We start from the raw sequence: 20923 nt of genomic DNA, 5'->3' as shown, positions 1-20923 counted from the left end.
ATCCAGCTAACTCACTTAGCGCGGTACGAAGAACAGGCCCCAGGTGTGGGCCATTCCTTTGTTATATAAATATCAACATCATCATTACAGCTTAGAAAAACAAAACTAATATGTTACATTACTAAATCACTGAAACTTGAGATGCTAGCTGCGTTTCCCAGAGATTTCACTTGAAACCACTGTGACACCTTGGCCCACCCTATCATGTGACCTACTGAGGTCACTTGACATAAGGTGTGAGTTGGGGTTTTGAATGGGTTAGAGACTCAAGATGTTCCCACCTGACAATACCGCCACATCAGCACTCATATAGTAGAAGAAAACTAGAAGCAAAGACATTGCAGTGCGTGTTTTCAGAGTATTTTCCACAAAGTCTCACCCTTTCAAACTGTTGCAACATGTCTTTCTGTATTATCTGTACATCTTTGAGCTTCTGCACTGATATGTCATTAAAATAGTGGTAAAAACCGACAAAATGATACGGTCTTCAACCCAGCTGCAACAGTAACGGCACAATGTGCCAGGTTACGAAAATCAAGCTGTACATGACCTGCAGGAATGCCAGCTTGCAACAGTGGACAGGATGTCAACTTTGTTGTATGATGCTGCATGATCTCCAACTTCTCCTAACTAAAAGTCGCAATAAGGAAGGGGGTGGGCATGTTTTACTGTCTCTGCTGCCTGCAGAGAATAGGTTTTTACCTTTACCCGTTTTTCTAAAATGAAAGATGCTACGCCATTTGTCTGTCCATTTTACAATCACCATCCAATATAAAGCCCAGATTTGTAACTGTGTGCTTAATATGTGGAGCCAATTACCCTTTATGTTAAGCTCAATAAATTGAATATTCTATTCTGTGATGCAGCCTGTCAAACTTATAATGTTCTGACTACAGTTAGATTCAGTGTGGAGTTTGAATGTTCTCCACTGCCCGTTGTGCAGACTAGTGACCTGTCCAGGTGTGCCCTGCCTTTCCCACTATTACAGGTGGGACAGTTTGGTCCATATTTTGTGGGACAAATATACCTGTAGACCACCACATTTCATTTAAGCAGCTTTACAAAATCCACAGTCATCTTTATACACATGTCCGATTTCAATGGTTCAAAAAATTAACAGAAAACTGACTGACAAGTAGCTTGATAGCTGGGTGAGGCCTGTTCATCTGTCATTCCATAACAAATGAAGCAGACATAATATCTACATCTGAATTCAAAGTGTTGATTTTGTCATTTAAATGTGAGACCCAAAAGAGACGTCAGTGCAAGCTGACTTGACATCAGTTAAAGTCTAGGCTGTTCTATGATTTCAGCTATATTCACTTCTAAAATGACTTATCTGAGAAAGTTTGACGTCACATGAGGCTAAAGTGGATGTGCACTTGTCCCAGGCTGGCTACACATGTAACAAGCATTACCTCTCTTTCAAACCAGCAACTTTCAGGGACAAGGCCGAAACATCTGCTAGGACCGTACGATATGAAAAAGAAGTGAGTTTCCTAGTTTCAGTGAGTCACTGTTACAGTATGCAAACCTTACTTATAGCCTCTCTACCAAATGGCAGATGTGAAAGTCAGCCTGGTGCTTGATGAGGACGACCCCAAACTCACTGACTTAATGGATGCTCTTATAAAGCAGGTAACTCTATAATGCCAAACTGCACTGATGGGAATATCAGTTTCTCATTCTTGTGCTTATAGCACAAAAGCAGCACGCTCCCAAAGACTAACTAAGACATGCAATCATGGAGCGAACCTCTTCTTAACTTCAGCGTGGGGAAAGGTAGTCGGAAGTTGTGCTCGGGTTGAATTTCCGGGTATTTTTTTTGCTTCTACAAAGCTTTTCTAGCACAGTAAGCGCAATGCTGACGCTTCAGAGCTGCTGTGGCCGTACACCGGCAGCTCTCTGAACACTTACCTGAGCCGTACTTAACGTCGTGGGAGTGCAGTCGGACGTTGTGTCTGGTGTTAAACAGTTTGACTAGGGAGCCGCAGGTCACATAGCTGAGCTCCGAGTCTCGTCCTTCACAGCTGGACCACAGCAGCAAGAAGAGCAACGACCTGATGAGCCCGCGGATAGTACCAACCACCTCCATCTTTGTGTCTCTGCTGTCATGACCGGCACTCACTTCCGAACCGCAATGCTGCTTTCCACCAATCACCACTTGACAAGTCCTAAAATACGGAAGACAATGTCAACACGTGATTGGTCAGAATAGGCATATGCGTCGTTATAACAGTTAACGACAAACAGTAGTAGGATTCATGCAGAAGCAGCTCCGCCCCTCACACGTTATTCCCGATTTAAACTGCCTGTCCCTATGATGATGATGATGATGATGATGATGATGATGATTGGATAACCCTGGTACATTGGCATAAACATTAGTTGTCCTGGGAACTCAGATGAGCCGAAATAGACAAGATAAGATGTGGTTTTGCCACTCAGATGGATTCAGGTCAAATCTACTTAATAAATACTGTGAACAGTAAAATAAAATAAAAAATCTTCTCAAAAGACGAAATAGCATTTGGTGATGTTTCAGGTCGTCGCTGACCGCAAAGGCTCTTCCTCCAGATAGCTACCAGTTGGCAGTGAGGGGAAGGGAGAAGAGAGCGGGAGGAGATGGGACACATGGCACCCACCACCTGTACAATTTAACATACACAGTAACCTGTCTAGTCTAGATGTGTTTATGTTATCTAATTTAGAAGCGTATTTCTATACATACAAGACAGAGAAAAAATTATGTATTAATTATGTATTGTCTTGACCACGAAAGTGCACTTATGTTCATGCCAGTGCACTGAATCATTATGCTGTCCTCATTGATAGTCAGCTGTCAGCCTCTGATCTCTCTTCTGGCCTTTCTGAAACTTTTAAATAATATAGTTATTGTCACTTTGTATCGATACAATCCAGTTGCCCTCTGAGCACGGGGGAATACTTCATTTGATCCAAAAACACACTGAATGTAATGTACCCGATCATTATAAAGAACTTGGCAATGGTCACTGGTGGAATATCCTTCATTTCTAACACATGCACACACAAAGAGAGAAAGAAACAGGTGAGGGTGAGACAGAAGGATAAACAAAATAGCAAAGAAAAGAAAATAATTAAATCTAGAAGAAAAGAATAGAATCCGAACATAAGTTCTCTCTTCTTTGGTTTACTTTTACATTGGATCGACTCACAAAGTGTCTGGGAGAAGACATGCAAAGTAAAAGACGTATAAAACTATCAAATGTAATCTCATAAATTGTCAATAGTGAAATTTAAACTACCCTAAAATCCTAAATCCTAAAATTCCTACAACATAGCTATATGGATGTAGGTGCCATTTTTCAGCGTCCCTTTGGATTTCAGCATTTGATAAATGTTTTTTTCCTGCAGATTGATTGACTCTGCCTGTTAATCATCACATCGGCCATTCAAAAAACGAGTCACTGGAATTAATATGTTTATTTTACTGCTCTGTGCATTAAACTATCAGACTGGTGGTTTTCTGCAGCATTAATTACATGTTCTGCAACAGTGCGGTATTTCGCTTGTATTTTTAATTTTTTTATAGATTTTCAATCACCATCTCATAATGTCTCTGACTCATTAGGATCAGATATTAGGACTCATAAGGATCACCCTGTGCTGAGGAAGTACATTTCTATAGAGTAAACTGCGCTCACATCTATCAAGAAATAAGGGGCTAAGCTATCACTTACGTTTCCAATCAACATTTTTTACAGTTATAATAAGTGATACTTTTTTTTGCAAAAGAATAAAAATAAATGTATTAAAAATATTACTTATAAAAACGGTTGTTGAAAGTCGCCTTTACTCAAGGGAACACAACAATGTGGCGTAAGAATTAGAGAGTGAGGATTCAGATGTGAAAAGAGGCCGTGAACGCATCGTGAGGCTGGCCGGACAGGTCAGGTAAGTTTTAACGCGGTGGGGAGGTGCGAGCACTTTGCTTTTCCGGCTCCTGACTGCGCTTTAACCACTGTTCATAGCGATGCCTGACCTAGAAGTGTGAGAAAACAAAGACAGGAGGCTGTTGCCTGTGTCACAGACCAGCACCGACACCAGTGAGAAGGTAAGTCAGCGAATGAGTGAAGTTTGAATAGGAGGGGAACAGATGGACTTCCAGTCTGAAGTGCTCTGTGTGTTGTGGTCAAGCCGTGCACTCCCAGCTCTGCCACCCTCATCATGTGTCGGTGCGCTTTTGGGACCTGACGGTAAAGGCGGTACCTTGTGCTGCTTGTGCTGATGTACAGGCGCCCTTTGAAGAACCTGTGACCAACATAAGAGATTAAGCTAGGAGTCCTAAATAGTGTATATTTTGTGAGCCTTGAGTCATGGGGAGTCTGAGCTAAGCTCTGTAAAACTACAAATCTCTCCTTTAGTTTACTTATTGAGGAGTGCTGCCATGAAGCAAGAGAAAAAAACGTCCTATTGTGCAATGTCATACTGAGAATATTCTAGAAATATTCACAAATAACGTAAAAATGAAATTATTGTGAATGTTCTCTGTTTAAACAAAAACAACAAAACAAAAAAAATCTCTGATCTTGTGCTCATTTCTCGTCATTTTACTCATGGAATTAGCTGTTTTGCTACAGTTCCCTTAAGCTTTCCCAGTTTTTACAAATAACAGTTATATTAACTTAATAAATGGAAGATGCCTCATGTAGACAGCCTTGACTGAAAAGTCTGCTGGTGTGAGGCATTCACCATTTTAATTATGGCAAGAGTGCTGTTCTGCAGCCAAATGAAGGACAAGCGCTGAAACCTTGACCTGACTGATGAGATGTGAGACACAGTGGATTGCAGTCAGCTGTACCACACTTAGTGGCAGACAAGCCTACAGTGGGGACCTGAATTAAAGACTCCAGTGACGGAGAAATAGACTTGGTCTGATGAAGGACATTTTCTTGTACATCACATATAAGAAAACAAGAAAGCTAGGAAATATTTATGTGGATGATACTTTCCCATGCTTCAAAATCGCCTCAAGGTGTTGAGAGATTATTGTATGATCTTTTAAGAAGACATGGTTCCTCTTTCATCTAAATCAAGCACAAAATTCCAAAACTAAGTTTAAAATAGCCTAAGCACAGTCTGGACCCAAACCTGCTGAGGTGTGAATGGTCAGTGTTTCCAGCATAAAGCAGTTCTGAAAAGGAAAAACAAGCCAAAATTCCTCCACAGCAGAGTTGGTGGGTATTCGGTATACCAAGTATTTATTGGAGCTCCTGTGTGGAGCACTGACACAGCAGTGCAGACTGGATAATCACAGTACTTTTATTATCTTAGAGGGATAATTTTGGAATTCGTAGACATTTAAATCCAAACAGTTTACTGTTCTTCAAATTGAGTAAAGACTGGTCACCCACCAGCAGACGAACAGTTGGCTTTACAGCATACGTTTTGCATTTATGACTCAATTAATGGAATTACATTACATTCTGAATTTGTTTCATCCAATTTGTGTCATCTGATCATTTATTAAAGTTCTCGCTGTAGCTGATATTTTTTTCTTGGACCTTGGCAAAAATTCAAAAGTGCAGTGCTGTCATGATTTACGGAAAGCAGTGAAACTGTATCAGTGAACCTGCAAGGAGCAGAGGTATTCAAGGTGGATGAGTTTAAATACCTCCAATGGCAGTGCCCAAGAGAAGTGAAGAAGAGAGTGCAGGCAGGGTGCAGTGTACAGTAATGAAAAGGAAGGTTTATAAGTAGGTAGTGAGACCTGCCATGATGTATGCTTTGGAGACGGTGGCACTGACAATAAGACAGAAGGCCAAACTGAAAATGCTCAGATGAGCAATCCAGGATTACCAATAGGTACATTGGAGGGACAGCTCAGTCTGGGATGAGATGGTTTGGACATATGCAGTGGAGGGAGAGTGTCCAGTTTATCCAAAGGATAATGAAATAATGAAGATGGAGCTGCCAGGCAGGAGAAAAAGAGGAAGACCTCAGAGGAGGTTCATGGATGTAGTGACAGATGAGGATGCTGGGACAGGGTGAGATGGAGGCAGATGATCTCCTTTGGTACCCCCTAAAGGAAGCAGCTGCGAGAAGATGAGGAATGAAACTAAGGCCTGTGTTTTTATTTTAGAGGTGCTGTAAGTTCAGATCTTGGTACTATGCCATTGTAATCCTCTCTGTTTCTCTTTGCAGAAAGTCAAAGCTGCGATGTTTTCAGGAGTCTCCAGATTTGACCGAGTGAGGGAGATGCCACTCTATGACCAGGTCCCAGCGGATTCCCTGTATGGGGACCTTGCAATACCTCCACCTCCACAACTCCTGCATGGGACAGTGCCAGCTGTCAGCTTAGACTCCCTGCCCCCTCCCCCTCTACCTGAACAGCCACCTGTTGGACCTGAAGCTTTCTATCCCCCCAGCAATGACGACCCAATGGACGAAGACCGTGACGCTATGGACATTAAGCCAGTTCGCCGCTTCATCCCTGACTCTGTCAAGAACTTTTTCCGTGGCAACAGCAGTAACCGTGGTAGCAAGGGTGGGTCTGGCCCTGATTCCCCTGCTCCTTCATCCAAAAAAAGTGCTAAGTGCCACACCACATCAGGAGTCCCCTGCTCACCGCCTCACTCTGCCCCTCCATCTCCCTCCGTTCCAGGCTCCTATCGAGACCGCTATGGTGGCTCTGGAGGCAGCTACACATCTCAAAAGGAGCGAGATGGACTGCTGCTCGGTGCCGAAGCATTTGACTCTGCATCTGCAGTGCCCACCAATGTCTCAGTTCAGACGTACCAGGAGCGGGTGGAAGAATATCATGCGCGCTACTCCTACATGAAGTCATGGGCTGGCTTGCTAAGGATCCTGGGCGGTGTGCAGCTGCTGCTTGGAGCTGCAGTGTTTGCCTGTGTCTGCGCTTACGTTCATAAGGACAACGAGTGGTTCAATATGTATGGATACTCTGGGCCGCAGCTGTATGGAGGGCTTGGTGGAGGCGCTGCTGCATATGGGTCTGGGGGTTATTTATACACAGGACCCAAGACGCCTTTTGTTCTGGTTGTGGCTGGCCTTGCATGGATAGTGACAGTTATTCTGGTTGTTCTTGGCATGACCCTGTACTACAGAGCCATCCTTCTGGATTCCTCATGGTGGCCTCTAACAGAGTGTTCCATAAATCTGGTGCTGGGTGTGCTCTATTTAGCCGCAGGGTTGGTGTATGTGAATGACACAACTCGAGGGGGGCTGTGCTACTCGCCAGTCTTCAATAATGGAGTGAACGGTGCATTCTGTCGCACCGAGTCCGGCCAGACAGCAGCCATTGTCTTCATCTTCATCACCATGGTGCTCTACTTTATTAGTGCAGCGGTGTGTGTGAAGCTGTGGAGACATGAAGCAGCCAGGATGAGGAAAGAGGGGCTGGCACAGGAGGTCTGACACACACACAAAAAGCACAAAAATAATATTCACAGCTAAATACCTAATCTGACCTTTAATGCAGAGGCCTTGAGATACTCCAGAGAACATTTTGGGGGCTTAGGGTTAAATTTGTCATGTAATAAAACATTAATTCTATTACATGACAGTGTACCCCAGTAAGTAAACTATCATGTTTTTGCACCCATCCTGTGCTGTTATATCCAAGATAAGAGATCAGCACATACAAAACCAAAACCTAATGCCAATCAATCCTCTAGAAAATAGAGTCAGCATTCCTGGACGCTGTTGTAAGACCGCTTTGTAAGTAATGTTAAGTAATCACCTGCTTCACTGGATAAGCTTTTTTTTTACATGCAACAATTTTATTTTCAGTGTAATTCAGTGTTATTTCTATTGCACCAAATGACAACAACAGCCACAGCAATTTCAAAGTGCATTACAGGCGGTTAGGTAATAACCCTACAATAAAACTGAAAAGTAATACTGAGCAGTGATGCTTATCCTGTTGTGTTTTTGAATAGTTATGCCCCCCAAAGAACTAGCCAGCTGTTATTCTCTTTATCTCCAGTTTTTATTCTAATCTAATATTCAATTGTGCATAGAAAAGCATAGAAAAAAGTGCTTGTATGATTGGGTCAATAAGGCAAGTTCTATTGAGTGATCAGATGGAGTAGAAAAGTGCTATATAAGAGCCAGTCCATTTGTTTATTCGTGTGTTGCACACCTTGATGATTTCAGCATGGAAATTAAGCTAAGAAACAACCTGAAGCCCAGCATTCTACAGGGAGAAAGATTATTCACAAGTGGATGTCAAAGCAAATTCAACCCAAGATCAGATTATGCACTGCTCAGAGACACAGTAAAACAACCCAAGAGCTTCATGTCAGATTGTACAGGCCTCAGTGAACGTGAGAGTTCATGACAGTAGAATTACAAAAAGACTGAACAAGTGTGGTTTGTTTGGAAGGGTTGGGAGTAGAAAACCTCTTCTATCTAAAGAGAACATAGCATCACAGCTTAGGTTTTGCAGAGAGGGTGTATTTACCCAATGTCAGTAAACTCCTGTTTCTCTTTTTCATTACACAATAGATAAGAACCATTGGCTCATCTGTCCCACTCTCTATAGTAAGTATGAGAAAGTGTTTGAAATGTTCCTGCAGACACCAAGGTGCACACAGTATGTATGATCTGAACATGTGTCTATGTTTACCTGCCGCAGCTTGGTCCATCCTCCATGGTGTCGGAGCAGACCCCTCTCCCCACCATTCAGCCAGACATCATGGATGCTCCCAACCACTTAAAAGCTGCTCCTCTCATGGCACCAGAGCCAGAGATCCTCCGTGGTCACATACCAGCCGGACACATCCCCAAACCTGTTGTTATAGCCGACTATGTGGCGTGAGTATTACCATCTAGGTTTCGTCTTCCAGCTGTGTATTGTGCATTTAACAGGGAGGCCCTAGTGTAGTATCAGATGTCACATGTACATTTGACATACAAACAGACTGATTAAACACAGTCCCCAATTTTGTTCTCGTGTTGCAGACACTACAATAGGGAAATATTGTAGTGTCTTTACCTTACATTATAAAGTGCCTCAAGGGGACTGCTGATTGGATATGATGCTATATAAATAAAATAGAATTAAATTAAAGTGTTTTAACAGAAATAAAACCTCCAGCAGTGCAATGATGACCACTGTGTTTTTGTACATGGGTATTCTGGGAAAGCAGTATCACACTTACGTCTGTAAATGAAAAATACATAACTCCAAACCACCCAGAATGGTGTGACCTCTTTTAGTTTGTGAACACTCCAGTACAGACTATGTGAATTATGGCTCTTCTAGAAAACTCACTGCTACAAAGGCTGAATAACCATTTCACCAGTGCTACTGCTTGTCACACTTTCATGTTAGGCCCATCTCACACAAAGTGGCATACAGTTCATGTGTAGCTTGTTGCGCGTGTTTCTGTTTACACCATCTGATGTCCTCCTGTCGGTCCAGTTACTGGATCAACAAATTTAATGTTGGTCCAGGTTTCATCATTGCAAGTGACTAGTCATACTGTAGTGATGTCATAGCTTTGCGATGTGGAAACACCATCACATCACACACCAAACCCTCACCACAATCACACCCTAACCTTGGCCCTAACAGCCCTCATTTTGGATTTTTTTTTTCTTGAGTGGACATCCACAAAGCTATGACATCATAACTATGTTTGGTCAGATGCGATGTTGATCCTGGACAAATATTATTATGATGATCCAGGAACAACACCGACACACATCAGATAGACCTTCTGGCCCAGTGTGGGTAGGACTATGAAGTGCTGGTCTTTGGCATTTAATGTGCTACACTGTCAAAGAATGCCCTGTGGAGAATCAAAAATAAGTATTGCCACACATTAAATTCCTTTATCACTGAACTCCATTGTTATCCAGAAAGTGTCATCACACAGTGTCCTGCTGGCCTAAATACACAGCACAACTCTAAATGTGGGTTAAATCCACACTACAAATAGTACATTATTACTCGTGCTTGATAACAGTTTGCTAAAAACTCTAGTAGAACATTACTGAGCCTTCAAAAACAATTATTTTTTGAGTGCATATTTAAGCTGCTTTCACTGGTTCCTTTATGATCTTAGATCTTTTCATGGATTTGGTGTCAGTAAGACAAAAATTAAAGGTGCACACATGGTTTAGAAAGTAGTTTATTCAGTTACCAGTTTACCAAACTAGCTATTTTCTAAACCATCCTCAGAAATCAGATTTTTATTAGCAGTTTAAGATCAAGAATAAGATAAGTAAGATAAGATAAAGGAGGGTATCCCAGTTAAACACCTGTGTTAGACACATTCAGCTCCCAGTGCTCCAAGAAATATTGTTTCCTTTGCTGTTTCTACAGGAAGTATCCCAGCATTTACACAGATGAGGAGAGGGACCAGTACAAGGCTGTGTTCAATGACCAGTATGCTGAGTACAAAGAACTGCATGCTGAGGTCCAGGCCATGGCCAAGAAGTTCGAAGAGATGGATGAAATGATGGCGAACCTTCCATCCCGGCCCTCCAGCCAAATGGTAATTTTGCTAGCGAGCAGATAGACAGACACACACATTGTAACATTACATCCAGTAACACGTTTGCTTTGTTTCAGGAGAAGGAGCGGATAAATGGTATTTTAATGGAGTATCAGAGGAAGAAAGCTGTGAGTATACATCATGAATTGTTGTCTGTCAGACTGGGGTCTTAGGGAAGGGGTGTTTCTATAAAAGATATCCCTTCATGTCTCTGTTAACAACAGTTATTATTTTTAATAATACTTAGATCAAAGAGCTGCCCCACTAACACTCTGTTGTGCTTTCATATATTTGGGGGGGGGGGATGTTTTACAGAAAGGTTTGGATAAACCAAAAAACCTAGCAGACACTTGTTTGAGTGCATAACTCCAAACTCTCATCAAACCTCAGAAGAATCTATTTACAACATATGAATTTGTTTGGAAAATAAATGCAGTTTTTCAGCTGAGTCACACTTGTCTCACTAACCATTATATATCGTTCTTGTGTTAGACTCATATTTTTGTAGTTTCCAGTATTTGTTTCATTATTGTTTTATTTTTATCCATCCATTTTCTGTCACTTCACTGGGCTTGGGTTGTGAATGCAACAGTCTGGGAAGGGAAGTCATTTTTAATTGGACTTTAGTCAAGGAACTGAAACCCCAGAGGTTAATAATCTAGGGCTTTACTGCGCAGCATTAATCTAACATGGTTTTTTATTACAGGAGCATCCTCACCTCCCTGACAAGAAAACAAATAAAATAAAAATAAAACCTACAAGCAAACATATAAACTCCTCATAGAAGGGTCATACCTGCTGAATATCCAAACCCAGTGCACAGTACCACTTAAAATGAATAAATCATTAAAAAAAAGTTTAAAAAGTGTTCTTCCCTTTTATTTTAGTGAAAAAGCACAAGTAAATTGTTTAAATTTACTTCACATCCACTGTCACAGATGATAGATGAGTTGGTTTTCTAAGTCTCTCTGCTGCTGTACATACAAATCCTACTACAGGAATCAGAAAAATGCAGATGCCAAATCACCTTACTGTAGTGTGGTATAGCAGGTGATGGGTAATGGCTTTTGTAGGATAGAAGGCCATAACAATGACAGTGATTTGGAGCTCTAGCTCAGCTTAATCATGGCAGCTTTCTTCTACTATCTATCCTGTTTTCATATTTTGACAAGCAAACGAACACAAGTCTGAAAAACCCAACTTGAGACCTCTAATGGTGTGTCACCATTAGGGTTAAAATGTACTGCCTGGTTTCTTAATACTTGTGTGGTTTACTGAAATCTTTGTGAAGAAATGTACTCAATTTTACTGATTTATGTTTTCCTTGTTAGGACCCAACATATTTGGAAAAAAGAGAGAGGTGTGAGTATCTAAAGAACAAGCTCTCTCACATCAAACAGAAGATTCAAGAGTACAACAAGTCCGTGGGCTACAGCGATGCCAACTAAGCAGTTAACACAGGTGTGCTCAGGTGTGCTCTGCGGCAACACAACAGTGGGACTGTGGTATAAATTTAAAAAAGACGCTTGTCTCTTCCAAGTGAAACTCCCCGTTACTGCTGAACCATAATTCCTGACAACAGAGGTGACATTATCACATTGAAATAGGTGGAAAACACTGCAGTCACTCCGTCATGATGGATGGTAGACTCACTGTCACTAGAAGGAACATCGTCTGGGATGTGTCGTCATTATAGAGGGAATAGTAAAAGTCACGGAAACCGTAAACTTCAACAGAGTGTTGGTAAATGAACATGCACACAGCACTCCCCGATAGTTGTAAAAGAACATATTGGGGATTTTGCTGTTTTAGAGACTGTAAGATGGCCATGTTAGCTTAGCATAACAGCAACAACAGCAACTTCAAAAGAACACTGGTAGACAAGCAAAGAGATGAAATCTTCGTGTTGGATGTTGCTATGGAAACTTTAATACAGTTACTTTTATTCATGGGCAAGATAATAAAGATAGTTGACTGCTTTCCTCTGACTGGACACTGTTTTTTTTATCTGTAGTTTGGTTTGGGGTCATATGATAGATATGTGTATTTGCCTTATTTTGCATTTAAACATGAAACCTGTTCTCTGAATTTATATTTTTAACTATAATGTAAATTCTGCTTTGTGATTTGTACAACTTTGCAATAGTAAATATGTGTTTAAAATTGGCTGACATGGTGGTGCAATGGTTGGTACGGTCAGTCCACATGATGAACAGATTCTCCACAAGAGATCTTTTAGGTGCTTGAAATTAAAGCGAGATGAGGAGGTAGGGAACGCATCACAGGACATTAAAGTTTCCCAGCAGAACCTTGAATCAGTTGACTATTTGAACTCTGACCTGTCTCCGACCGCACAGCTCCATGAACAACAAGCTGTCTTCTGGTACCTTTCTTTTGTAACCTTCATTAAAGTTTTTTGTTTTTATCAATGTGTGCTGCAGTGCCTTCCTTTAGTGCCAGGTTGTTGTTTTCTACTCACTGTTCATTTCATGGGAAAACCTTTAAAGCCGACCACTCTGTTCAAGGAACACAATATGACTCTTGGTGCCAAAAATCCTTATGCCAACTCCCATGACCCCTACCTGAAACGGTGCCCATTGAAAGATTGGTAATAAGTTCTGCTTCCAGGGGTTTTAATTTTGCAGCTACTCTGATGAATAAACTAACAACTATCCAAAAACAGCAGACCCAGCGACATTTTCCTGCAGCAGCTGTTCCTGAAAAACGCAGTATTGTCACTCACACCAGATTTAAAATGGACTTTGAACAAAGAGTTTCTCTGCATTCACGTGTTAAGTAAGAGTATTTGTATAAATGAAAATGAATACAAAGACAGCAGTGACACTGATAAATGGGTAAAGGAATAGAACATTTTCTCAAGGTGTGTCTGCTAGAAACTGTCCAAAAAGCAAAGAAACATGCGGGCTACTAGAAGTGGTCTACTGATGCAGGGGTCAAGGTGGCTGCTGGACTCACAGCGGTGCACTGAGCAGAAGCTCTACCTGCAGAACAGGTTTGACAGGTTACTGTTTGTCCTACTAAGTTTCACAACAGTAGGAAGACGGGATGGGGACATCGGCTCAGGTTTCAGGTACATCGAATTAGTGCACGTATGCATTTTAACAGAGATCAAGTCTGGCACGTCGGGATTCGCATTTCTTGATAGTAACCCTGCTTTTTGTCGAAATTGCGGGATAAATAGATGTTCAAAAGAGATTATGTTTGTTATTTTAAGTGGAGATTGAGAGTTCATTTGTTTATAATCTGGTTTTAAGAGCACTGGAAATAAAGCTCAAACAGTTCCTGGAAGAGTACACGCATCTTCTGCCTGTTTCAAGAAGATGCAGGCACTGAGGACAGGTTAGTCCTGTTTCAAGGAGGAGGCGACCACGTGACGAGCACACGCCTATATGCCCGTCTCATTGCTACCTGAGTGCGCGCTGTGGATGGAGGCGGTCGCGAGCACAGTGTTTGCGTTCGTATTTCAGTGAGTGTGTATTGTGTTCATCAGCAGGACGCCGATCATCACACAGGTAGGTCCCTCTTAAAGGTGTAACTAGAGTTTACGGACAGTTTGAAGTAGAAGAGATGAGCATTGATGTTAAAGTCAGTTTACAGGTGATGGAATGGATCAGTGTTATCTGCTCAGACAGCTGCTTTTAATCTGAAATGGCCACCATATTAACAGGCGTCCTCATAAACACAGGCGCTGTTTTCCATCGTAGTGCTTTCCATAGCCAGACATTGGTCCCCTGATACGTCACTAGTTTGTTAGATTTTCGCATTCATCGTTTGAGATGACCATAAAATATATCATTTTTAACAAAGCGTCAGAGTAAGGCACTTCATGAATATTAGTGCCAATCATTTCTAATCATTCCTAGCCCCACATTTCAGAAAATCAAACGCAATTTGAAGTGTTGACTTTTGAAAAGTATGTATCACATAATTGATTCAGTTACCTTAGACAAGAAAAACAAAGAAATCATGTGAGCTAGGAAATCTGCACAAACACACATTTGTAACAGAAGGCTGAGAGCTGGTATGTGCCTCAGCAGGAAAACTAGTTTGACACATGACATTATACAAAAGCTTTTGAATGCTCATTGCTTCTTGTGTGTTGTCCTACTAGAGTGAGTGGAAGTTGACCTTAAGTATGCCGAGCAACAAACACAGCAACCACAGTGGCAAAAAACGGTAAGCTGAATTCCCTTTATCATTCACTACGCACAGACACCTGCTTCATCTAGTCATTTATGGACTCAGCTGACTTAAGCTCAGTGCAGTGTTTATGGTAAATAAACCTCTGGAAATGTAGACATGTTCGAAGAAAAGCCTCAGAATTCAATGATTTTAAATTAATGTAAGGTTTAAAGGATTTTCACATAACAAAAGTGACAAATTTCATCATTTTTGAGCAAGCGTTTGCTTGTTTTTAAATTGCCAGTAATACGTTTAAAAAAGCTTCAATATAGGCATCAGAAGACCGTAAAAGGTTGTGTGATGAAATTCAGGCAATTGGTAATAATAGTTATGCCTTTCTATTTTGTGGCTTTCTCTTGTTTTGTATATATTCATCTTGACTGTATATATTTATCCTGTTTGTTATTTATTCCTGCTGTCCTACTCTTTATGTTTTATTCTGCATAGTTGACATGGAGCACCCATAATTTCATTGTACATGTGCAATGGCAATAAAGGGCTTTTCTATTATACTCTATTCTATTCTAACATTAATTTCAAATACATGACAAAAATGTTTCATTGCAATTTAAGGCATCCAAAAAAAAGTTTCATTTTCACTGGGAACTAACTCGGTATTCTTTAAAGAGTGGCCCCCACCCAAAATTCAAATGACTGGATTGTTGTATTTGTAGGGCCACAGAATGCACGGAACCATATTTTCTGTTATTAGGTAAACCGCTTCCACGCCGGACTTTCTGACGTCTTTAGCTGTGCGTGCTTTTCCTGTTAGTAAAGTCTGTGTTCAATCCCACACCATTTCTCATTGTCACCCGACTGTTGGCATAGTTTTCATAGTTGCCATTTTCCAGCGCTCCAGTATTCACAAGGCATTGCTGCAGTGGGCCGATTCACGTTTGATTAGATTTTTACGTCAGATGCCCAACAGCATTAGTGTCACCTTTTGGGCTCAAACCATAGATCTTTGGCTTATTAGTGTATAAACAATTTGTTGTATTAAAAAAAACTTGAGTTCTACCAAGTTTTTTTTGTTGTTCTTGTTAACTATTTGACAAACGCATCCATCCCTAATAAACTTTTTTTTTTAAAATCATCTTTAGCCTTTGGAAAATGTGTGATGGACATCAATGAGGCTTTGGCTTAGTTGGGTTTTAGATGACATGAGGATTTTCTTTTTCAAAGTGATAACCTGTTCATTTCAATGACGTGAAGTAGATCACACCATTATGAGAAGTTGCCCTTGTGATGAAAACATTGACAATATTAGACCTTATTCTTGGGGTAGCCTTGCTATTTTTATGTCTTGACAATGACCACAACTCATCTTCTCTCCTCTGTTCCAGCCACAGGCACAGTGAAGTCATGTCCAACCCAGCATTTTCCTATTATTCTGGAAATAAGGTGCTTCACTTCTATCGCTGGAATTCACCACCTGGTGTGATGAAGATAATGTGCATCATCATTATCATCATGTGTGTGGCTGTGTTTGCCTGTGTGGCCTCCACACTGGCCTGGGATTACGAAATGAGTCTCATGGGGGGCGGAACTGGTCTCATGCCAGGCTCATATGGCAGTGGATATGGAACCGGTTATGGGGGCGCGTATGGTGGCTCATATGGTGGCGCATATGGTGGTTCCTATTCCGGCTATGGAGGAACACAAATGGATCCCAGATCTGGCAAAGGCTTTATCATTGCCATTTCTGCAATTACCTTCATAGCTGTGCTTATTATATTCATCATGGTTGTGTCAAGGCAAGGTACTGCCCGTTCATCAAAGTTCTACCTGGCATCAATCATTATCTGCGCCATCTTGGCATTCCTGATGATTATTGCCACTATTGTGTACCTGGTGGCGATAAATCCAACAGCACAGTCCACGGGGTCTATGTACTACAACCAGGTAGTACAGATGTGTGCCCAGTTCCAGAACCAGGTCCAGCCCCAGGGCCTCTTCTTAAACCAATACCTTTACCATTACTGCGTGGTGGAGCCCCAAGAGGTGAGACACTTTTTCTCTAATAATGTGTGGTTGGATCTTTGGCACAGGATGTGCGGTTTCTGTGTAGTTCCTTTCTCTGTGTATACTGAGAGTTTGTTTAGTTTCAGCCAGAGAGGTAGCAGTAAATTAAACTCGCAGTTAATGGACACATGAAGATGAAATTACGACTTCAAAAGACTAGAAGAAAAATGCAATAGAACTGAGTGGTGTCAGGAAGAGAAAAGTCTGCAAATGCTCATTTTATTGGAACTTTATGTGTTCGTCTATTTCAAAGTTATTAAAAGCAAAAGAAACAAAAACCTGACAAATGTGTGCCCCTCTTTCAGTACTAAATCAGCTTGTTCTGGGTGCACTCAGGGACTGGTGCAATTGAGCTCCAAACTTTTCACATTTCTTAAATCGGGGAAAATACTGAACAACAGTGTTTGCTTGCCTTATTTTTGTTAAATTGACGCCATTAAATGTTACCTGTAAGAACTGCAAACATCACCATAACCCTGACAGAAACGGCATCACTGACTGTCGCTTGTGGGCAGGAGATATCTTGAGCAGCAGAATACATGTTGGTGATCAGGAATTGGGTGTGTTTCTACACATTTTTGCACTAAAGCAGCAATCAGCTGAACTGAGCAAGTGTGCCGTTGGAAACCAACTAGTACATGTAGTGATACTGGAAACCCAGTTTGTTCTACATGAATTTGGAATCATTGTTTTATGGCAGACTTGTACCTGCAAATGTCCTTTGGCCAACTCATTGTTTGGTGGCAGGTGTTATAAGATTGAGATTTTTAGGGAAATGTGAGAAACTTGCCTGTCATTTACATCCCTGATAATGGGTATTACTTCAGCTCCATGATCTTGGTTGTGCTTCTTGCAGGCCATCGCTGTGGTTATGGGCTTTTTGGTGTTTGTTGCCCTCATCATCCTGCTCGTGTTTGCGGTCAAGACTCGCCAACAGATCAGGCGCTGGGGCCCAGAACGCATTCTCTGGGAGGAAGTCAAGGTTGTCAATGTTGGTCACCACAACAGCGTCGGGGAGTGGGTGAGTCTGTGTGTGACTGTGTTGACATCAGCATCGCATTTACCTGTTTACTAAATAGCAAAAGCCTGTATCAGCTGCAGCGTAACTTTATTCAGTCAAATTAAGGTTGAACTAAATATATCAGGTCAGCTCAACAAATTCCCCACTCAGTCTCCAACTCTCTGTGAATATTTTTGAATATTTTAAATACTGTAAACATGACACAGATCTGCAGTCAAGAGCTGGAACACACAATATCTCTAAGGTGTGTCAGAGGGCTTTAAAATTTCCCCTCTGACACACCTTTAAAATTTCCACAACATTAAAGTCAGTTGCAGGGTGATAATGTGTTATCTGCTCTTATTCACTATTCAGAATGCTTGGTTTTGTGAAGTGATCTGTGCAATCTCTAAACAGACTGTTAAGAACATTAAAACAGTCTGGGACATCCTAACAGCACTGTAAATGGCAATAAAGATAGGAGCATAATTCATGTAATTGGCTGCAGATTCTAACCACTACTACTACTTCAGAAATTACACAACTTGTTTGTTACAAAAGCTGAGAATTTGTGTGTGTGTGTGTGTGTGTGTGTGTGTGTGTGTGTGTGTGTGTGTGTGTTTGTGTGTGTGTGTGTGTGTGTGTGTTTTGCGCGCGTGACAGGTGAGAGAGACACTGGGCAGAGGAGGTTTCACCTGTAGTTTCTGGGTGTGGTCTGTTTAGCCACTCTTAGTTTCAGCATGATGTGCTGTGGTGTCACTGTGATGTCATCTAAAGTGAAACAGCATGTTGTTATATTTTTATTCTTTTAAACATTAACTCATTAGATCTTTCACATGTTCAGATTAATTAATTTATTCCCCTGTCTTCCGATGGTAGTGATAAAAATGGAAAATGTGTATCTGAGTATTATGTCCATGTAGCTTTAATTCCAGCTGTGTACTTTCCAAGTAGCACCATCAGGCCTGAGATTTCATCAGGTGTGCTGGTTAAAGGCACTGACTAAGACTTCTTGTTGACAATAGTGAAGGTATTTGTGGTATTCAGACATACAGGGACAAGTAGAGGAACCGGTTGGTCCCTGCGGATGCTTCTTGCTTCATATGGAGGAAACGGGTTTCCATGACCTCAAGTATGAGCGTAGTATCTCATTAGGTTATGATAAGGCACTCTCATTAACGATATGGGACGAAACTCATTAATGTGAAAAATCTTTGATGACATAATCGTGGTATTTTCACCTTAAACCTAAACTCAAAATATTTGTAGAGCCACTTTCACCCTTAAACTGCTCATCATTTGGAAAAGTCCCTTTAATTTCAATCTGGCATTGTAGAAACTCTGAGGCTGACTATGTTTGTTGCTTCAGGTGACCAACGTGTCTGGTGATCCAGAGGTGTTTGTTAATGACCATAACGATAAAGTTGGGGCCTCTAGAGACTATTTAGACCAGCTGGACTACAACAAGCCTCTATACCTACCAGGGTAAGCATGTTCTTCATTGTTATGAAAAAGTATCATTAAGCATTGGGGGAATTGGGGTTTTGTTTTGTTTGTTTTTTACAGATATAATGATGCTAGCAGCTCTATTGGGTTTTTATTCTTGAATAATAAATTACTGAAATGACTGAACAGTGTATAATTTGTTTACTTAAAACATGACCTTGGGTGTCTGACCTTTTGCACATGCAGCATCACTGTCAGTCTGTTTTTGTAAATGAAGTTTTGTAGGACTAAATGTTCTGGGGTGGGGTGCAGAGGCGGTGGGGTGGGGGGGGGGGGCTCACATGATCAGGACTGTGGCCTGATGGAGTTAGTTACACAATTTTCCTCTGTAAACCACCAAAGTTCATCTAAAATAAAACGGCTTGGAGACTTTTGGGTGGGGCACCTGCTATCCCAGCTGGTGAGGAGGGGTAGACGCTGAACAGTCACCAGTCTATGATGGGGCTAACACAGTGAGACAGACAACCATTCACTTTCACATTCACACCCACACCTACGGTCAATCTGTGTGTTCGGACTGTGGGACAAATTGAAAATGCCCCACACAGTACCCAAACAGACATGGGAGAACATAACTCCACACAGACCATGACACTTACAATCCACCACCAAAGCCTCTTTGATTATATTTTTAACGTCGCTAAATTCCCAAGAAAAGGGTTTTGTATTGTTGGTGCTGTAGTGAAAAACACTCACTGAAACACAGAAAATAATAACGTTTCAAATAGAAATGTACAATGAAGATACATTTATTTGTGAGTGTGGGTCAATAAGAAACTGTTCTTCATGGTTGTGTAAAAGTGCATCATTATCAACTTTGCAAAGATGAACATCTCAGCTGCTGCAGAAACTGTTTCCTGTGCTGTGTAGAGGGAACTCCAGCTGGTCAGACGGGGATACTTCTGTTCAAATCAGGTCAACAAACGATCAGTGTCCCTGTACCAAATTTGAAATGAGGTCTGGTGCAAAGAGAAGAGGTGCACATAACTCTGTAGTAGCACTCGATCACAGTGATCCATCTCTGATGGGTCAGCTCATCCATAAGTTTTGAAGTTTAAGGTGCTGAAGGATAATGGGGAACCATATTAACCATATTTGAGACCAGTTGGCTCTGTAAACATGCTACAAGGGTTCAAGTGTGTTTGTTTTAATGGCAGATACTTATAAGGCTTTTGCAAAAATGGATGAATCAGTAAATCCTGTTTGCAGAGACTCTGACATCAGCAGCTATGTGGGAGGCCTGCAGCCCAGGCTGAGGGACTACGACACTGGTGTGGAATCTGGGGATGACCTAGAGGAAGAAGATTTCAGTGTGTGAGTGCATGTGATTCCATTGCCAGTTATTAGCTGATTGCAATTAATCTGCTATTTCTAGATCAAAGCTGGTAATAAAGAACTTTGTCTTTGACCTTGACTGATTCGTATCTCTTTTGTTTTACTGGTTATGTACTGAATTGTCTTCTTGCATATAGTTTGTTTCCCCCCATTTTGGATGAGCAAGAGCGTCTGGCCTACAAACAGGAGTTTGATAGGGATCACCAAGAATACAAGAACCTACAGGCTGAGCTGGACGGCATAAACCAGGACCTGGCCGACCTGGACCGAGAACTGGACCGACATTCTGATGGCAGTCCAGAGTTCATGGTAAGGGCGGCAGCATCTGTCTGGTTCTTTGAAGGGAAGG

The 20923-nt window shown here is 41.4% G+C and overlaps 2 protein-coding genes across 2 annotated transcripts in view; one reads left to right on the top strand and one right to left on the bottom strand.

Annotated features, from left to right (window-relative positions):
* The window catches only part of sdf2l1 (stromal cell-derived factor 2-like 1), an 11432-nt gene extending 9275 nt beyond the window's left edge, over window positions 1-2157 (bottom strand). Inside the window, exon 1 of the mRNA XM_005949356.3 lies at window positions 1918-2157. Coding sequence (XP_005949418.1) covers window positions 1918-2095 — 178 coding nt within the window. The 5' untranslated portion in view covers window positions 2096-2157. The remainder of the gene's footprint in view (window positions 1-1917) is intronic.
* Window positions 2158-3965: 1808 nt separating this feature from the next.
* The window catches only part of oclnb (occludin b), a 31160-nt gene continuing 14202 nt past the window's right edge, over window positions 3966-20923 (top strand). The window contains exons 1-15 of the mRNA XM_042215030.1: window positions 3966-4096; window positions 6187-7413; window positions 8512-8547; window positions 8642-8820; window positions 10337-10508; window positions 10586-10636; window positions 11840-11955; window positions 12866-12891; window positions 13864-14041; window positions 14643-14705; window positions 16055-16712; window positions 17590-17754; window positions 19103-19218; window positions 20449-20553; window positions 20712-20883. Coding sequence (XP_042070964.1) covers window positions 6202-7413; window positions 8512-8547; window positions 8642-8820; window positions 10337-10508; window positions 10586-10636; window positions 11840-11955; window positions 12866-12891; window positions 13864-14041; window positions 14643-14705; window positions 16055-16712; window positions 17590-17754; window positions 19103-19218; window positions 20449-20553; window positions 20712-20883 — 3249 coding nt within the window. The 5' untranslated portion in view covers window positions 3966-4096; window positions 6187-6201. The remainder of the gene's footprint in view (window positions 4097-6186; window positions 7414-8511; window positions 8548-8641; window positions 8821-10336; window positions 10509-10585; window positions 10637-11839; window positions 11956-12865; window positions 12892-13863; window positions 14042-14642; window positions 14706-16054; window positions 16713-17589; window positions 17755-19102; window positions 19219-20448; window positions 20554-20711; window positions 20884-20923) is intronic.

Source organism: Haplochromis burtoni, unplaced genomic scaffold, assembly GCF_018398535.1.
Source record: "Haplochromis burtoni strain Fernald_Lab_line unplaced genomic scaffold, NCSU_Asbu1 Contig_646, whole genome shotgun sequence".
Lineage (NCBI taxonomy): Eukaryota > Metazoa > Chordata > Actinopteri > Cichliformes > Cichlidae > Haplochromis > Haplochromis burtoni.
This window is presented reverse-complemented; position numbering and strand designations above follow the sequence as displayed.